At 37.2% G+C, this 20227-nt stretch overlaps 1 protein-coding gene across 1 annotated transcript in view; it reads left to right on the plus strand.

Moving 5' to 3' along the window:
* The window catches only part of EYS (eyes shut homolog), a 704807-nt gene that overhangs the window by 428959 nt on the left and 255621 nt on the right, over nucleotides 1-20227 (plus strand). The window contains exons 33-34 of the mRNA XM_058801756.1: nucleotides 15248-15438; nucleotides 17144-17235. Of these exons, the coding sequence (XP_058657739.1) occupies nucleotides 15248-15438; nucleotides 17144-17235 (283 nt within the window). The remainder of the gene's footprint in view (nucleotides 1-15247; nucleotides 15439-17143; nucleotides 17236-20227) is intronic.

Genomic DNA, 20227 nt, shown 5'->3' on the forward strand with positions numbered 1-20227 from the left:
CATGCCTGAGGAAGATGGGAGCTGCAGGATAAACTTCTCCAAGCAGAGGGGTTTTGTAATATGTATGTCTCTGCCGTGCTTGTAAGTGTTTGTGAGTTGTCATGGATTCAGTATGCCTGCTCCATGTGAGAGAAATGCTTTTAATTCCTTCAGGAGGCTTAGCATTGGTCTCCTAAGGGATGAGAAGCCTGCTTTGTACTTGAAATAAGGGAGACAATTCTAAGTCCTCAGAGAAAGCTCAGTGTTCTGTTTTAGACCTGTGTTAACACTTTTCTTATACAGTGAGAAGCTGATTTTCATTAGACTTAACTGACAACAGTCAAGTTATATATATCAGGCCATTTTTGGTACTCTCCTCAGAAAGTGAATAAAATTTGAAGCTATGCTGAAGGAACAGGTTCATAATGAACCTCATGGAAACAGAAGCCATGGAGTTTTCTTCATGAGAATGAAGTTTTTAATACTAGAAATTGGTAGTACTAAGATTTAACTCCTTCTTTCTTTTTTTACTTACTAAAACATTGAATTTGAACATTTGAAAGGCATAAGATGAATTTTTGATGTTTTGGTTCACAATGCATCAAATAATTTAAAATTATTAAATTGAAAAATAATAATTTAGGAGTGGGCTATAAAAGACACAAATTAGATGTTTCATTTTTCTTTACAACTGTTGGAGAGTATCTAAATATATTTTCCAATTTTGTAATAATAAATAACTTTCTCCAATATTTATTATAGTATTAAATATAAAGAAATTTACTTAATAGTCATTATTAGCTTGAAATTTCAAGGTAACCAAATTGACTATAAATTTCTCATCCTATAAAGAGAAAGAAATGAAGGACATTTACAAAACAATTAATGAAGACATAATGAATGGCATCACCAATTAGAATCAATATTTCTCTAACACTCTAAACACCATCCTAAGTAATACATGCATTGTGTACCACCATGCAATAGATTACACTTGAAATTTCTTTGTGCTGAGCTAATATCAATTTTCAGGACAAAGCTTTTGTATTTCAGGGTCTTTCTGGTTTTCATTATTATCTGTTCCTCTCCAAAGTGTGCACAGCATCTGCTCCTGTTATTATAAAACGTATTGCAACTATTTGGCTACTTTGGGCATATTAGAAATTGAAAACAATCTTAAATACTGTAGTGCATGTCTTTAATTGATTTCCACATGAATATTTTTGGTGAAAATCATATCATACAAATAGCTATCAGATGCAGCTATTCTTAGTTTTTACATTCTATGTGTCTGAAATTACTTTTTTCAATTGTCTGCATTTAATGTGCCTTAAAATACTAATTAATCTACCTAAGATTTGGAAGAAAATTTTAAATACAGTTAGATGAATGAAATGTCATTGTATCCAAAATAATAATAAACATTTTTTTCCAAATTTTATTTGGTGTAAATAAGGGGTTTTTCATTTGTTATCAGTATCTACTGTCAATTCCCATCAAACTTTCAAAAGAAACTAAATTTGGATGCTCTCACTCCCGAATAATCTATTTTTGAAGAGTTTTAGCTTTTTTTTAAAATCAAAACAGAATTCAGGGCTTGCCAATAAATTCTGTGATTCTTGCTATATGGTATTTAAGTGGGTACATGTAGTTTGATTTTCCTGAGTAATCTTTACTCAGAGGCATTGGGGACAATACTGCTTTTCTTAAATTGTATTTTATATAGACCATATAAAACATGGGCTTACCAGAGGTGAATTTTAAATTTCTGAGAAAGTTAACAAATATATTTAGGTGGAAGTACTTGGCATATTGCCAGATTATGCAGAAGACCAAATAGCAGAAAAGCAATAGCTGAGAATTTTGCAAAGGCTTGACTGTGAAATTAGATTATTTCCAGCTCCTATACAAATTATGTTTTTGTACCTTGGTCCTTCCTCAAATATTTCTGTCTTGATTGCTTACCTTTCATGGATATTGGAGATGTCTAAAGCAAATTAGTTGTGTTTTACATTCACCTCATTTACAAAGTTTTTTATTTGTTAGAATATAAATATGGAGACTGGTTTTAGTAGTACTATGCACAAGATGTAAAAATATACTAGATTTACTCCTACTTTATATAATTTCAACATAATAAACAGTCATCATCAAAAAATTATATAAAAGTTAAAAAACAAATTTTAAAAAGCAATTCCTCTGGACCCAGCTTCTTGTTATCTAATTTTTATCTTTAAAGGATAAAGGTATATTAGGAAATACATGACCCAAAGTTATAGAGATCTGGACCTTTCAAACTCACAACAGTAGAGGGACCTTCCTAAAGCAGACCACAGTTTAAGTGGTGTTGCTGTTGCAGGCACCGAGATTTATAGAACTAAACAAAAATTCCTGCTCTCTGCTAGGACAAGACAATTTCCATATAGACATAAGTAATTTCCCAAGTGACCAAGATAAGATGGTGATCTAGAATATTTTACCAGTGGCAGCTTTGCATTTTCTTTCCATTCTTTTAGAAAACTTTCCTTCTGTTCATTTAGAAAGTTTTTTTGGCTTTGAGTGAAATGGGAATTCCTCTCCATTGACTGAACAGGGTGACAATGTGGTCTAAATCCACATACTAGAACAGAGGAAGAGAATTACTCTGATTAATAAGGACATCAGCAGAGTCTTGCTATACCTCTGGTAAAAGTCAAGGCTAAATCTAAGCAGAGAAATAGGTGGTTTTCATATTTTAAATTAATTTTTTTTTTATAATTAAATATTTTTGGGAAAACTTAGCGAACATACCTCTGTGAAATCACATTTTAAAGGAACAAACCCCGGGAAAAGACCTCTGGCTTCCAGCCTTTGAAGGTAACTGGGTGCTGGCGGGGCCGGGCCCTGCTGCAGCGCTGGCCGGGCCGCGCTCGCTCCTGCGCACAGCCGGCTCGGCTCAGCCCGCCGAGTTCCAGCCACGGCCAGCAGGCCAGGCCAGCTCCACTCGGCTTTGGTGGAGCCAAGCCAGGCTCCACTCTGGCTGCGAGCCGCCGAACCATCCTGCTGGTGCCGTGGAAAAATCAGGCTGAGAACAGAGGCAACCCTGCAGCTGAAACTGAACTGGCAGGGGCTGGAAAGCAGCCATGCAGCCAGAGCAGCTGCTGCCGCTGCCCAGCAGAGATCACATAACCATCCACAGGCCCAGGTGAGATATTAACTCTCTGTGTGCGCAGACGAAACTTGCAGACATCGATCCTCTCTCAAGTGAGAGAAAAAGGGAAGGATGAAGACATATAAAGAAATAAACCATGGGAGCCACCAAGGTCAGTGAAGAAGGAGTCAAATCCCAGATGGGAGGAGAATGAGGCAATATCTTAGTCTTGGGCTGAAATTCTCTTGTAAGGCTATGGTGAAGCTATAATTGATACATCAGACTTTGTTTTTTTTTCCCTGTAATTCATGGAATGCACTGGGGGCATGTAGCATTCTAACCACAGCGATGAGCAGAGGCACCCATGTTGAAGCAAGCAGATGTTGAAGTAGCTGTGATCCAGTGAGAAGCTTGAACAGAGAGATATGAGCGAAATGAGAAACTTTGCCCCAGGGATGAAACAAGAAAACCTCTGTTGCCCGAGATAAAAGAAGGTTTTGTTTTTTCTATACTAGAATAGCTCATCCTTAAAATTGTACTCCAATAAGCTGAAATTACCCATGGTGTTAGTTGTGGGAAAACTCCAAAATTGTGGGAGGGACTTCACGATTGCATTTTTCTGGGTAGCTGCTATTAATGAAAATTAAAACCACAAGAGAACTGTTTCTTGTGGAAAAGTCTCCATGGCATGGAAGGAGAAACTCTCTAAGTGGACTGAAGAAAGATTATTTTTATGGAGGGATAGAATGTAAGAGAATAGTGCAGAAGGTAGTCTCAGGCCTGAGGAGCTGCAGCTGTACTAATCACCAAAGGTTAGGAACAGGCCACAGCTGTGACCAGTGAGGATGAGTGCTATAAAAGAATGGGCTAGCTGCAGTTTGTTGGTTGTGTTGCGAAGGAGGAGTTAGTGATGTGAGGAGCTGACCTTGAGAAATCACCAAGAAGGTATGAAACTTTTGGAATAAGCAACGTATTTTAAAAGTGGTGAACTGACTGAAAACACCAAATTTTTCTCTTTATTTTTTCAGTGCTAAAAAGAAAGAAAAGTGTGGGGGAGGAGGAGTGTTCGGAAGGTTTATTCTGATTTTGTATTGATTTTCTTCTAGTTCTGTTAATAAAGTTTTCTTTATATCCTCTAAAGGTTTGAGCCTGCTTTGCTCTCCCCCTAATCCTTATCTTGCAGCAGTAAATAAGTAAATAATTCTAGTGGGTACACTGGCATTTTGCCAGTGCTACACCCACTATATTAATTGGCGTGTTGGCTGGGAAATGAAGATTGGTGAACCAAAAGCACTACACTTAACTGGTGTTTCTGCCCAGTTTAACCAAAACTGCTACACAATATATTCCTAGTTTGTCAACTAGTGTACAATCCAGGGGAAGTTTTATCTTCTACCACCATTTATCTTCTACTGCTTTTTATCTTCCACCACCATTTTCTTTGCTCCACGTGTGTCTTTGAATGTATTCTGAATTTGATCAATGTTTCCAGCTTTTGATGTTGTCATCCCAATTTCTGAGCACACAGGAAAACTTCACATGTAGTATACAGCTTCTTAACACAGTTGAATATTATGTATTTTGCATGGCTTCTTCAGAAGTGAAAAATCTTGGTTTTGCCATGTTGATTGTCTGTGTCATCTTAATAACAGACATCTTTATCTATTTGCTTTTTTTTTTTTTCATCACAGATAAAGGTGCATGAGTAACTTATTTGTTTTGCAGCCCTGATTGCTGTCTAGGCAGCATTTTTAAGTCATCTAACTTTCAGTCATGTCCCCTCATTTAGGTTTGCAGTCAGTTTTGTGTTTAACATGATCTTAGGATAAAAAGTGGGGATCTTTGCACAAATTCTCATTTAGGAAGCCTCTATCTCAACCATGGTGTAGTTACTTCAGGGTCCAATCTGCATTAACCAAAGATACTAGTCAAGCATTATACAAACCCAGATGTTTGCTCTGAAGCAACAAGAAGCTACTGATTTTTCATTATCACCAACAAATTCCATACATGTAGTTATTTTGGAAGGTGATGCATCTGCACAATTAATTTTCTTGTCATGATTCGTTGTAGAATCTCTGCTATAGAAAATTTGTGTGAAGGCCTTCTTTTACACAGTAAGTTCTGCACAGGGGAAATTATTCTACAGTGCTTACATTAAGACACCAAATGTAAGGTTGAATTTCTCAGCATATAAATTACTTCAAATGCGTATCTTGAAATAAATTACCTAAGCAGCACTATTATTCTAAACCTTCTCCATCCTTTGGACTGTCAGTTCCTATATTAAAAAGATACCAAAAAAGAATTTTGTGTGTATATGTTTCAAGGGACTAAATCACATACAAGACAGAAAGGGGGAACAGCCAGTATTGTATGTTATATCTACAGTTTATAAACCATCTCTTTGAAGTTTTGAGTTTGGGTTTCTCTACAAGGTTATGTGTCATAAATTATATCTACTAAATTTTCTGATCCTGTTTTCAATCAAAGGTTTTTTGTGTGATCTTCAAAACATTCACTGATTTTTTTTTTTGTGTTGGAGTATTGGTGTGGTATGTTATGAATGTTTCTCTCCTTACTTGTATTCTTTAATATTCATGACGACATTTGTTTCCATAGTTCTCATACACATTATCAGATCCTAGACCACTAGGGTTTGGAAAGTGAAATAGATGCATATGACATGTCATTTTCTATCTCTTACCTTCTTTATTGGACATAATTGAAGAAGTTAATACTGTGAATGATTCACGTTTTTAACATTCACTGAGTGTTTTTTTGTTGATGCTTTGTGTGCATGCAGGTCTTCATTAGAAGTTAAATAAAAAACCATTGCATTAAAATAAGAATGCATTTGAAGACTGCAGGCTTCTAATACATTATTTAAGATGAAGGAAGCAGAAATAACACTCACCAGACTCTTAATTGAGGCTTTGGTATTTCTTTCATAGGTAAGCTGTCGAACTGGGGGAAAAGAAAGCAGGGCAATATGGAAATACTGAACACAGCACTATATGCAAGATATTAGTCACAACTTCACCAGAAGGATGAATTGAGTATTATTTCAGATCACTGTAGCTTTGCTGTCAGGGTCATAAGTGTCATCCCAATTTGTAAAAGACAGCTTGATATGGTAATACTGTGCATACTGTTTATATCTGAAAGTACAGCTTCAGTTGGGAATGTTTTCAGGCTTCATGTGTCCAAGATGAAGCCATTGTGCAGCTGATATCAGGCTGCCCATGTGCCACCGGCCTGAGAGATGTCATACATAGCTGTTACCAAAACAATGCATCCTGAAGACAGAAATATGCCCTTGACCAATTTAACTGCAACTCACCAGGCAGTTAGGAGCTTATGCAAAAACACAACTGTGGTAAATACAGCAATAGCTACTTACAAATGCAGAACAGATAAAATTTCATTGTCAATTTAGTGAGGCATGTGTACAATTAATAGGTAAAAGTATTTACTATAAATTACAAGGAACAAGCACAGCTAGTTCACAAACCTTAGATTGACATCTTGCTACAGTATTTCATCAGTGACAAAACTGACAGAGGTGGTTTTCATGATAAACATGAGTTGAATCTAAGGCCTTCAAGAGAGTTTATATAATAACCTTCAAGAGGAAGAAGCACACTCCTGAAAATACTTGTCAGCAAATCACCTGAATTTCACTTCTCCCATAGCTGCATAATCTTAAGCAAATTCAAGCTGAATTGCTAAATCAAAGTGTTGGCTATCTGCATATTTGGATCTGGAGCAAGAACAAATTATTCACAGAGAGTTCCATTATCCTCCTCCTAGATACCCTGCATACATCCTCAACTAAATGCACAGAATAGACAATTTTATTTTGTGTGTCACTTTAAAGCAATACCCATGGTTGGATAGTCCATGCACCTTCCTAATGGTGATTTTTTGACTGCACTAGAAAAACAATACCATGAAACAAATTTTTAAAAATCTATTTATTCTAATAGTGGATTTGGCCAGATAGAAATGTTGTCTTTTTCTGAATTTCACAATGGTTTATTTGTTTATTTTCCAGTCAGGGAATAATCTTGCTTGTATTATGGACTTTGTATTAGGGGTAAGGGATGATTACTGATTTTTATTTTTTTTTTATCTTAGGCTTAAAAAGTTCTGCTTTAACTGTGCAGCTCTCACAATACCTTGCAAGATGTTTATTATCTTGCTATTTACGTAAATTGTTTTTATTCTGAATATTAGGAAGATAACTCCCTTTGGAATAGGGAGTTATAAAGGATACTTTAAAGGATATCTTAAATTCACATTATGAACTCCTCTTGCTTTGACCATTAATATTGTTGTGATCTTTAAAACAGTTATTATATGCTAAAAATAGTTCAGTTCTGTTTGTTCAAAGTCTAGTTGTAAGAGACTGAAAAACAGCTTGTTGGTTTATGAGTAAAGGGCAAAAAAAACTTGGTTTCCTTTGGATAGAACTGCTTTTCTCCCAGTGGTGGCCCTAATGCTTTCTAGCCATGGGGGTTATCAACATGTAGGCAGTGGCACTGGGCTTGGTGCTGGCTGTGTGCCAGATGCCTGTGCTTTGTAAGAAAGAGCAGCAGGGGGAAAGATTTTAGCAAGACTTGTGAAGTTCGGCTGAGAGCAAGCCAAATTATCCCCGAGGTAAGAGCTGCTCCTGATTTCTGCAGTAATACTAGTTGATCTTCTCTGTGTCTCTTCTAGTACATTTAAAAAATAAAAAAACTTTAGCTGAAGCAAGCAGAACCACACGCTGCTGGTGTTTTTCCTGATTTATATATATATATATGTATGTATGTATGTATGTTTTATGCCTTCAGTGAGAGAATTTCTTCTATTCCCTTCTGACTGCCATGAACATAAACACCTCTTTCCATTATCCATGTATCTGTATGTTGATGAGCTAGCCCACATGGCAAAAAATCCTCTCTGGGACTAGCAGGCAGCAGTCAAGCAAGTATCAGTTAACTCACGAAGCTATTACTGCAATTAATAGATAGAGGTAGTAGATTTGAATTTAAAATCTACACTTCACCAGGAAACAGAATTCTGCTGTAGAAACTATTAATAATTTTCTGACCATAATAAAACAATTTCCTGCACTAATTGCATTTCAGGTCCCCACTATAATTCAAATGGATTCTTGCTAGAAGACTCTGCCTCCCTTTTCCCTGAGTTCAAGGAGGGATGCAGTCAGCATTTTTTTTTTTTTTAATGTGAAAAAATCGTTGTGTAAAAAAAAATTATATGTATAGTTTTCTTGTTTTTAACTGTAACTCCTGAATAGAATGAGGGAAAAACTGAAAATTAATAGAAAATGCAGCCTACTTCATGGAGTCCCCTTCATGGAGTGAGTAGCAAAGGTGAGTACTAGTAGACCTCACTCAAAAACATTACAGACTGGCTGTTGTACATGTAGGAGTTAAAAATCAAAACTTGGATCAACAGACATGATTGACATATGTGTGAGGAAAGGAGAGATGTGTAATAACTTCAGGGAAATAGAAGGGGCTCTCTGGGTTTTAGGGTCTGATGTTCCATACCTTTAAGGCACTTCAATTCTATGTATGTGTTTCTGCATGTGTGTGTGTATTTAGGCTAGTAGTGAAGATCTTGTGAAGCAATAAGAGCTCTAAAACAGTCATGTTTTTCTTTCAGAGGAATTTCAAAGGCCACTGAAATCCCTGGCTATGTGTAAGCTTGAAAAAGCAACAGTGAAGGGCGTTTATTCATAACTTGTTTTCCTTTGCTTGAAAGCTACTTGTGGGCTGCGCTGGCAACCGTTCTGGATGTTAACCACATTTTATTGTTGTCTAACACGCCACATTAGAGAACATTTCAACTTTGAGAGAAAAACATAACTGTAATTCCTTGCTAGTCATGCAGCACAGACTTCTGTGACAGAATAAAACATGGATTCACTGTAATTGTGGGTTTGTTGTGTGGAACCAAAGGTGAAGCACATTGCAGTGAAATAGCTTTGCAACTGTAAATAGAAATAATGGTTGGAGAACATTGTTCTGCTCTGCCTTTAAGGTGTTTCAGCTGAAAAGACTAAATGAAATGTATGGAAGTAAATGAGACTCATTTGAAAATAAACAAAACCCTTTTAAATGGTGGTTACAAATATGAAGTAGATTATTGTATTTAAGGGAGTAAAGAGTAAAATGCATGGATTATTTTGCTGTGGCTGTCTTTCAGGACTTGGAGGGAAGATTGACCTTATTTTAGATGCAAAAGAGAGTGATTAAAATGACTCATTAAAAAGGAAACTTCAAAGAAATTAGATTTTATGAGAGAAAACAGGTGTAAGGAAAATGAAAGCTGAGGTGCTTTAAGCACATTGAGAATGAAAAAAAACCAAACCCCACTCCTTCATGCATAGGCTACCTGAAACAGAATTTTCTACAAGTGGTAACCAAAAAAAAGCATCATAGGACTAATATCATCCATTAACCCTGCTTTTATATTCTGTGAAATTAAAAAAAATATATAATAGGGATATTAATTCTTTGTAGTTAGGACAACAAGTATGCTCTTCAGCCAAGATACCTGTTTCAATTTAAGTATATTTTCTCTTATTCCTCTGTCATTAATATCTACAAAGAGCCTGCCTGGAGGCTCAATAACCTCCTTGTAAGACTTCCTGCTCAACAGCAGGACTGAAGGTCGCCCATGCCTTCCTCCCACACCGAGAGCTCTGCAGCCACTCTTGGTGCATTGGGCTACCCTTGCAGTGTTATTGGCCCATAGGGAAGAGTAACGAGGGTTAAACACCTGAGAGCTGGGCAAGCCTGCTGGTCTCTGTGTAGAATCCCAGATCCTTGCTCTGACAGTGAAGCTGACAGAAGAGCCTCTGAGGACATCAGGTTGGTTTGGTGTAAGGCCCCGGAGCTCACTCAATGAGTCTTAAAAGGATTTAACGTTATTTTTTGCAGTTTGAGTTAGATGCAAGGGAGAAACACTGACAAGATATTCTCAAGAGGGCAACCAAATAAAAACTTTACTGTCAAACTTCAGAAAATCTGGGAACTTTTAAGTGTTAGAGCAACATTAAATCAACATAAAGCATTTCACAAAGTGTTAATTTAGTAAACTCTAAGCCCATTCAACTTAGCAAACTCCAACCCATCTGACTTTAAGTTACTCAAACTTTGAGAAGAAGGAATTAGAAGAAAGAGAGAAGAGATATAGAAAAGAACAAATACAGCTACTACTTCTGGTTCCAGTGGTGTTCACCTGAGAGAAATTCCAAGAGGATGTAGGGTCAAGACCTGTGTATGCCTTATGCTCTGGCTTACATACCCATTAGCTTTCCTGTGACCTTCCCTTAGGAGGGACTTCTGGTCATTTTGCCACTTTGGAGCTGGGTTAGGGGCTCCAGGGTTGGAGTGTGGAGCATTGCCTCCCTAGTGCCAGGGTCTGGCCCCACTGCTGGAATCCAGCCCCTGGGGGTGCTGGGGGTGTGGGGCAGGGCAGCGCCTTGCCAGGGTGAGGCCTGACCTGCCCCTTTCCCCCCGCGTGTGCCTGAAATGGTTCAGGCCAGCAACTTCTACCATCTCCAGGCTGAGCTGCCTCTGAGGGTCTCTTGAAGAACCTTGTTTGCCTTCAGCAGTGCCCTGAGCAGCTGCATGTCTGCTGGCCCATCACACGTCTCCAGCCTCTCCTGTCTCATCAGCCCACCCATCCCTACCTGCGGGGTCATGGCCTCTGGCCCTTTCTGTGTCTGGGTCAGCTTCTTCTCCACATGTGTTTGTGCAGTATTCTGCTAGATGGTGACAACTGCCTTCTCTGTCCCTACAACTCCCTCACCAGACAACACAGAGCTGCTGCCAGAGCCCACAGAGGGACCACACCACAAGCAGCAGTGGGGAGTGAGAGAGAGAGGGAGCTGTGCAGACAATGGCACAGCCATCCATCAGTGTGGCCATTGGAGGAGCAGGGCACTGTGTCCTGCCAGGCTCACAGGAGGTGCTGGCACGGCTGGTGCCCAGTGTGGTGGGCCAGGAGCACGCCCTGGCTGAGGAAGCCATGGCAGTTTGTGTGGAGGAAGCTGACAAGCTGTCCCAGGGGAGGCACTGCTCCTTGAATGCTGTTTGTGTAAACCTGGGACATGGACATCCATTGGAAGCCATTATCAGGTCTGCAAACAGCCCTGTGAAACAATCCTTGCTCTGACTTTCTTGTTTTTCTTTTCTATTTTTTTTTCTTTCATCATTATCTGGTTTTAAACAAACATAAGTAATTTTTATAATGACTAGTTTATGCTATTAAGATAAGTGTTACTTCTTAATAAAAATAAATAAAATTTCAAATAGAAAATTAATTGCTATGATTTTTTCATGACAGGTTCTTTCCATAGGCTATAATGCCCTCTATTTGAATGTTGTAAGATAGTTCTAATTAAAAGAATAGCAAAAGATGTGAAATATACGTCCGTGAAAAAGAGAATACCAATAGCTTGAATGAGAGGATTTTGTTCCCAGGTGTAACATGACAAAAAGAATTGCAGAAGAAAGAAGAAGAACATTATTTTAATCCTCTTTGTGCCTGAGTCCATGCAAACTGCAGGGGGTACATTATACCTAGAAATACATAGAGGCAAAAGCTCGATCACCAGGAGTACATGCTCCTGACCATCTAAAAAGTTTTTATTATCTCTCTGTACCTGTCTTTATAAACAAAGACTTACAATTGTGTAGCTCTCAAAAATTTTTAATTTTGCAGGCCTCCATTCTGAAGCTGATGCAGCTGATACTCAGTGGAATAGAGAAAACCAGTAGGGAGTGGCAAGATTTAAAGAAGCTTGCCTGTCAGCTGGGTTCAGACCTGCCTGTGTATCTGCTTGCTATTACAGCTGAATCTCAAATTTTTTAACATTCAGACATTTAAGATTCATATGAAGTCTAATAAACACAAAACCACGGATAGCTGGATGTGCACAGGGGAGCAAGCTAAAGCTGAGAGGACTTTATAGACCAAAGGGCTTGTCTGTTTCTTAGGAAAGCAAGTGTTTGGCATTCCTAGGGAAAGATAAGATAGGGTTTCCATTTTTTTTTTCATTCTAAAGGCTTGGGGGATGAGTCCTCTCCATTAGGACAAAAAGCAATCTAGGATGCCAACTCCAGAGGTCAAATGAAAAAAACTGCATCTAAGTGCAATAGAAGGATTATAAGCAAAGCTTATGTTCTATAAAAAGAAATTGAGTACTGTTACAAACAATGTGAGAATCTTAATAAGTGAAACCACACCAGCAGTTTATGTTAATAGCTGTTGTGGGAAGGTATGTAGCCTGCTTGTTATTGAAGTAGTATTTTTATGGATTTTACAGAAACCTGGAGCCTGCTAAATATTCTTCAGTGCTTTCTCTCATTAATTCTTTCCATATTTGTAGACTAGAGCAATTGCAGTAATTTTACTGCAGATGATTTGTTTAAGAAGTTATCTGTTTAGCAGCATGAATGTATTTCCCAGAAGAAGCCAAACTGGCCTCAAATCCATGGAATAGGCATGGAGTGTATTGTCTTGCAAGGCTTCATCACGTGCTGCCATATGAAGATAAAAATAAACGGATGTTGGTCAGAATAAAGTTGCAAGTTTTGTCTGTAGTGCTCTGTGCACTTGCTACAATTACACAGAGAAAGCTAAAGGTAGATGCCACTAGCTTGTGCTTGTTTGGTTTTCCTTGAATTTTAGTAGATAATTCAGTCTGACCTCAGTTATCAGAGTTAAATTACAGTTTCAGGAATCGCGAATAAACTCTTCCTGCAACTACCTCTTTTTTCTTTTTTTTCTCCTCATGATTACAGATTTTACTCTTCTGTGAGATCTGGAATCTCAAATGCCTTCTGTTAGTAAATCTCTGGAGAGCTGACATAGTTTTGACCTTTCTCACATGTCAGCTTTATTATACGCTGAACAATGTGGGAGAGAAAAACAACCCAGCAATAAAAACAACCCACCTCCAAAATATTGGGAAGGTAGCAGAAGGATTTAGGACTGCAGGAAGGGGATGTTGTGTACAACTTTGCTGTCTTTTAGCCAAGCTGATCTCCTACATGGATCAAGAAAAAGAGATGGTTAGATATCAGACTTTCATGGTGTGGGGATAACTGAATGGTTCCTTGGGATAAGCAAAATCTATTCAGGGGCAATTCAGGGCAAGCAGAATGAGAGAAAGATTTAGAGCTCAGTGGCTTGCTCAGGATGGAAAACAAACAAGGGCTAGGGATTGGCAATAATTCTCAAAAGCCTTTTATTTGAGAAATTGCCCTGTCTTTAAAATGTAAAAATCTTTCTGTGCCTTTCTTTTTAATTTAATTTTCTGAAATTTACACCTGTAGGCTTATAGTTCAAAGAAGAGTTTTTAAGGATTAAATACACTTAAAATTGTAAAATCTCTTTTATTGCAGCACTGGTTATTGATTGGTATTTCTTGGAATTTTTTGGTCTATGTTATTCTATGTTGAATGTATGCATATGTTGGTGATACTTATATAGTACTGAGAATTTCTCAAGAGCTTAGCTTGAGATTTGACCACAGTCACTTGAACTTTGTAAATAGGTTTATGCAAAGTCATGAAAGGATAAAATTCAGCATACCCTTACAGTGAAACATGAAAGTTCAGCATCAACAGTTTTTGTTTTATCCCAGTATCATTTTTGTTCAGAATTTAATCATATATAGCGAGGCATTTGATATTGGAGTTGTTGTCCAAGAGATTAAAATTTTACCTATTTTGGAAAGTAAAAAGAGATCTGTGACCTTCAAAGATATCCTAAACCCCTGTAAAATTGATTGAGTGAAATTTGACCAAAGGGAAATGGAATCATTCACTTATGTGTTGTGCATTGTATACAGGTTGATAGTGTTGCACCAACATTTTTCACAAGATGGCTGAATTGTTAATATTTCTTTAAATTTTTATCAGTCTCATGAAGCTGATCAAACAAATAATTGTGTGCTGTGAGACTAAAGCATATATACCTGCTTCTACAAAAATTGCAATACTTAACTCCTCATGTTACAAGTATGGAAGAGAACCCATATTTTTTAGTCTTTACAAGCAGACAGGTGTAGTGGTCTCAATTTAAATACTGGCAAATGAAAAAAACAAAGTGCAAGACTGCAGCTGTGTATGAATAGGTACCTATGTGCATGTCTCTTCCCTTGTAATCACACCATAAGAGAAAGAAAAAGAAGGGGAAAAAATGGGGGAAAGTGAGCAGTGAATGGAGAGGAGAGAAAAGGGAGGGAAGTGGGAAGGGAAGGGAAGGGAAGGGAAGGGAAGGGAAGGGAAGGGAAGGGAAGGGAAGGGAAGGGAAGGGAAGGGAAGGGAAGGGAAGGGAAGGGAAGGGAAGGGAAGGGAAGGGAAGGGAAGGGAAGGGAAGGGAAGGGAAGGGAGCAGAAAACATAGAGGAAAGGAATGGTGAAAGGAAATATGAGAAGAAAGAAGGGGACAGGAAGAAATAAAAAATACAAAGAAGCCCCTTTAAATGTCACCTGCTGGGCTTGAAGCCATATATTCACATACCTTTTCTATTTAAAAAAGTGTTACATCTGCCCTTGCCAGGTATTGCATGGGGTGCTGAATGCTATGAGGTTCATAGATAAATGAGACAAGATGGATGTAAACCCAAGGAAAATTTTCATCTTTCACCCTAGCACCAGAAAATATTTGATATATTAAGATGCCAACTTCATAATTAGTTTGTAGAATGTCTTCCTCCATTTAGATATTGCATAGTTTCTGTAGAGACTTCAAACCCATTCGTTCTTGCATCTAGGTTTGATGAAAACACCTAACTTTGAAGAAAATGTCGAGCCAAAGCTGCTAGATACGTACCAATTCTTTCATCTTTGTAGCCTAGTCTTTCAGGTATTGATCTATATGCTTGCTTAATATATTTTGACAAAAACCTTTTTGTCTAGTTTTATAAACTCTCAGTGTTAACCTTTGACAGAAGAAAACCAATATCATTTTTCAGATTCATTTATGAATCCTTGAAAGATGTAAACAATTATGCTGTATCTTTGCTACCACTACCAGAATAAGAGAGCAGAGTGTGAAGAAGAAAAATATCTTTATATTCTTACATGTCTCAAAATTCTATTCACAGATTTTAGTTATGCTCGCTACTATGGTGATTCTTACCTGGAATTTCAAGGCTTACATTTGAACATGCAGAATTTCATCCACCTGGAATTTAGGACCTATGATCCTCATGGACTTCTTCTAAATATTGAACAGAGCCCAGAAACAATTCAACATTTTCTAATTCGACTTGTCATCAATAATGGTACCTTGCAGGTAAGGCATCAAAATCTCCCACTGAAGGAAAAGTAAATAAAAGTTGAATCTGTAAAACTGTTAGTATTTTTTAATTTTCTTACTGTAGAAGATAGTAAATAAAGCTGCAGAGATTCTTGACATCTTCAGCATTTTAAGGAAGATAGTTGTTAAACTTGCTCTCTGTTTTGTCAATTTCTTGGCTAATATAGTCAATATGACTCACAAGAGTATACATTAAAACACAAAACCAAAAAATGTACGTTTTATCTTTACATGCTGTACAAATTAAGTTATTTTATACCTAAACTAACTGAAATTCCTCACATGCAACTTCATAAAAATTGTCATAAGGAAGGCTTTTGACATAGGCATAGACATAGAAATTGAATGAATTGTCAGAGAAAAATTTATTATGTTAGAGAATAGAGTGTATCTTTTTTACTATGTATCTATACATAGAAATCTTTCACTCCATCTATTATTTAGATCTCAGTTCCACAGGATCAGGAAAAAAACAATTATTTGGCTCTCATGGACAGACTAACAAGGAATATATTTGTTTATAAACTTTAAAGAGTAAAGTGTTTATTGTGGTATATCTTTACCTTCCACAAATTATTCCATCTTTTCAGAGAAAGAGGTAATACTAGAGCTTTTTTAAGAGATAGGCAGATACTAAAGAGGCTATAAAAAGATATTAAAAGAAAAGTTACTTTTCTCATGACTTGCCTCCCATTTTCCTGCTGAAACTTTCCCAAAGTACCTGTAATATATTCTTTTGTAAGAACTGTGAAATGTCTGTTAGAAACAGCATTTTGTATTATATTTGCCTTCATGTTTTAAGACCATGACCATACTAAACAGATATATAAACTGAAGATAAATAGAAAAGAAGAAAATTACCTTTTACTCATTTTGTTATGTTGTGATTTTTTGTCTTTTACTATATTGTGACTTTGTCCAGAAAAAAAAAGGTGAGATTAGTCACGGGCAGGAAGTTATCCAATGTTTAGAAAATGGTGATGGCTTTAAGTTCATCTTACTTGTATTCATGGTAAAGTAATGATGCGGAAAAATATTTTTCTAACATATCATAATCACCATAAAATATGAAAATACTTTAATTGACACAAATCTATTCAGAGATCCCAGTGTGCCATGTTAAAACTAATTGAATTCACTTAATCATTCACAAAGCTGGTCAATTAAGTGTGGATTTAAAGCCCAATGAACAAATGGTTCTAAGCTCACAATCAAGCTACAATTACAAGTAGACAAACCATGAAATCAAGTGCTTGTTCGCATTAGTATAGGAAATTAAATGGTGCTCCAAAATGCTCAAGCCTGCACGCTACATTACATGTTTGGAAGTGTAAGGAAGCCATAAAATGTTAAGTAAAATTCACCCATGGCCAGTGTTAATTTCAGATGGGTTGCAGATGGTTGACTTTTTTGGAAATCAGACCCATAATATCTGATTGTACAATACACAAAGATTAAAGCATTTTCATGCAGATTAGTAAGCATATATGTGTACTTGCAAATTTCTGGTACAATAGGCCTCCTTATCCAGAACTTTCAATGAAACATTTATTTTTCTTGATACACATGACATCCTTCAGGTTTTTTTTAAACCATTTATCATTTTAAAATTCAAGTTTCAATGCCTGAAACTGTTTAATTATTGGAAATAATGTTATTAAAACCTTTTCCCATTCTTTAGTACCAGTATTTATGTGATGACGCAGCAGAAATCAAAAACATCACTACTACTGCTAGAGTGGACGATGGATACTGGTACAGTGTGCAAATTAGGTAAGTTTACTGTTTTCTGTTTTTATCAAAGATCACATAGTTTGAACCATTAGTAAATCCCACAGATATTATATCTGATTAACTATGATACCTCAACACATACTGTAAAATTATGTTATGGTAGTCTGGGCCAAAACACATCCTTGGAAAGAATGTTTAAATCTACAGTTGGACAGTGCTCATCACATCCCTGATGTGCTTAGTGGAAATAAATTTATTCTTTTTGAAGTAATTTACTGTAGCAAACATAAACATTCAGTCAGGGAAGATGCTGCACAGTAAATCCAAGCTACTCAGTCCAGGAAATAGTTGAATTTCCAACAATGAGAGTGTGATTTATAGAAAAATACTGGAAAATAAATAGATAGGCAGAAGCAGCACCATGACTTTCATTGCTGTCACTGACTTGCAACTCGTAATAGGATATATTATTCCTGTAAAAGTAGCAATACGTGCAACTGAAGGAGAATAAAATGAAAAGAAAATGAGATAGGAAAAAGGGGTAGGTAGTAGGCTTTCCTTAGTGTTTGTGCATATATGTATCTAATGACCAAATATCTGTGATCATAGAGTCCACAGCCTTGGAAGTGAAAGTTTTGGGTTCACTTTATAGGAAAGTTAGGCACCTAGTGTGCTCTCTGAGTGCCTAGTTCCTATTAGGTAGCTTAAAAATGGTCCAGCCTTCTTGTCCAGCAAGAAGAAAGCAAGCTAACTGTCTGCTTGTCTCTCAGGAGTAAGTTAGTCCTTAAAAAGTTTGTGGAGGAGTGCAGAAGGAATACAAACCTTTCACTGGAATAGACCTTTTATCGCTATATCTGTCCAAATATTGTTAAATGAAGAACTTTTGCAGGGCAAGACTGTCTCCCCTTCCTTCCATGGGGAAATATGGTGGAGTGTGTATCCATTATATTGTGCCTGCTGCCTCAGATGTGGCACTGAGTACTCAGTCAGGAGAACCAAAGTTTGTTTCTGCATTTCAGTTACCATTGCTATCATAATTTTTTTTCCAGCAAGTTAAACCACTCTCATGGCTAGGACTGCTCAGTAACACACACAAATTAATGCAAGGAGCAAAAGCCAGTAATCCACTGTGGTTGTGCTTATCACCCAAAAAGGAGCAGCATAAACCAAGCCATGCTAATGGAAGCTAAAGCAAGTGTAAGCTCCTCCGTGACCAGGAAGAAATAGAACACAGTATCTCAACGGCACTGATAAAAGTGAGATTCTCTAAAATCTAATAACATACTGAGTTCTGTTTATTTCCTGGTTATGACTCCCTCTACATACCAAGATAGAGAAATTAAATTGGAAAATAGTTTTTAGAGAACAAAGATGATAAAATTACTAAGCAGCTTCTATATGAATAGAGACTAAATACTCAAGTACTCGGCAAGCCCATTAAATACAAGTAAGAGAGGATCCCAAAGAGGACATATCCCAAGTGACAGAGAAAGGGCATAAGTGGAGACATAAAATTTTTTGTTACCTAGATAGTTGAAATCCATTATAATTCAATTGTTATTCCTTTGTTACTCATTTTAAGAAAGATTTAAGATCCTGAAAATAGCAAAAGTATGAATACCTGAACCCTCAGTAACTCTCTACAGTGCCTTTCTCCTGGCACTGAAGAATGTCACTGTCATCCCTCAGAGATCCACTAATTACTATTATGGGAATGCACTTATTCCATGCATTTTCCCCCTACTCCATCAAGCAGAAAAAAGCTCGAGTCTCTAAATCAGCCCTGTGACATGATGATAGCCCATGACAAAAGAAAGCCAACCTAATTTCTATATTTTGCTTTTCCTTTTGAGCATAAAAAAGAAAGGAACTTTCTTTCATTTGCAGGAAATTATTTCAGGACAGCTCAGGAAATGGGCCACACTTATTTCTCCTGCTCAAAAAGAAGGCATGCATACCATTTATGAGACTCAGGCTAGTTACAGAGCAATTAATAATTCATCGTTCTACTGACTTCAGAAGAGTGGAAATAGTTCTGGAAGTAGTTGTTTTAAGATGGCATTCTGCAGATGACACCAAGTTGTGTGCGAGCGTTGGTTCACTGGAGGGCCAGAAAGCTCTGCAGAAGGATCTGGGCAGGCTGAATCAATGGGTCAAGGCCAATTGTGTGAGGCTTGTGAGAAGTGGCTGAGGGAGCTGGGGCCGTCTGGCTGGGAGAAGAAGAGGCTGAAAGGAGACCTTATGGCCCCCCTACAACTCCCTGAAAGGAGTCTATAGTGAGGTAGGGGTCAGTCTCTTCCCCTGACTAACAAGAAATCAGACAAGAGGAAATGGCCTCAAGTTGCACCAGAGGAGGTTTAGGTTGGATATTTGGAAAAAAATCTTCTCAGAAAGGGTTGTAAAACACTGAAAGAGGATGTATAGGGAAGTGTCTGTGTCACCATCACTGGAGATATATAAAAGTCATGTAGACATGGCAGTTAGAGCTAGGGTTTAGTGTTGGATGGACTAGGCAGTGCTGGTTTAACAGTGGAGATTGATGGCTTTAAAGATCTTTTCCAACCTAAACAACTCTGTGATTCTATGATTCTAAGATTCAAAATATCAGCAATGTAGATGTCAGGAAGATTTGGAGTTGCTTCTCACTGTCATCTCATGCATTTTCACATGTGCTTGAATTAATTATAAAGTATATATCCTGTATATATATGCTTTACATTTTTTCCTGTATTGACAATTAAATATATATTGTTGACAGTTAAGTTTGATAGAGTCAGTCTTGAAATATGAGTTAATTGTTTTATAAAGTTAACATTTCATTTAATCAACTGCAGTGTAATAGAAACAGCATAAGAAAACTTAAAATAACTTTGGTGAAAAATTTCTGTAACTTATTCGACAACTTTCTAGAGGCTTGCAAATATTTAATCTTCTCAGAACTGATTTTCAGTGAGATAAATATGTTAAGTTTTGAACAATGGTATCTGGGAAACCGGTGAAGTTAAATGGGAATGTAGGAGATACTACATAT

The sequence above is a fragment of the Ammospiza caudacuta genome, chromosome 3 (genome assembly GCF_027887145.1).
Source record: "Ammospiza caudacuta isolate bAmmCau1 chromosome 3, bAmmCau1.pri, whole genome shotgun sequence".
Lineage (NCBI taxonomy): Eukaryota > Metazoa > Chordata > Aves > Passeriformes > Passerellidae > Ammospiza > Ammospiza caudacuta.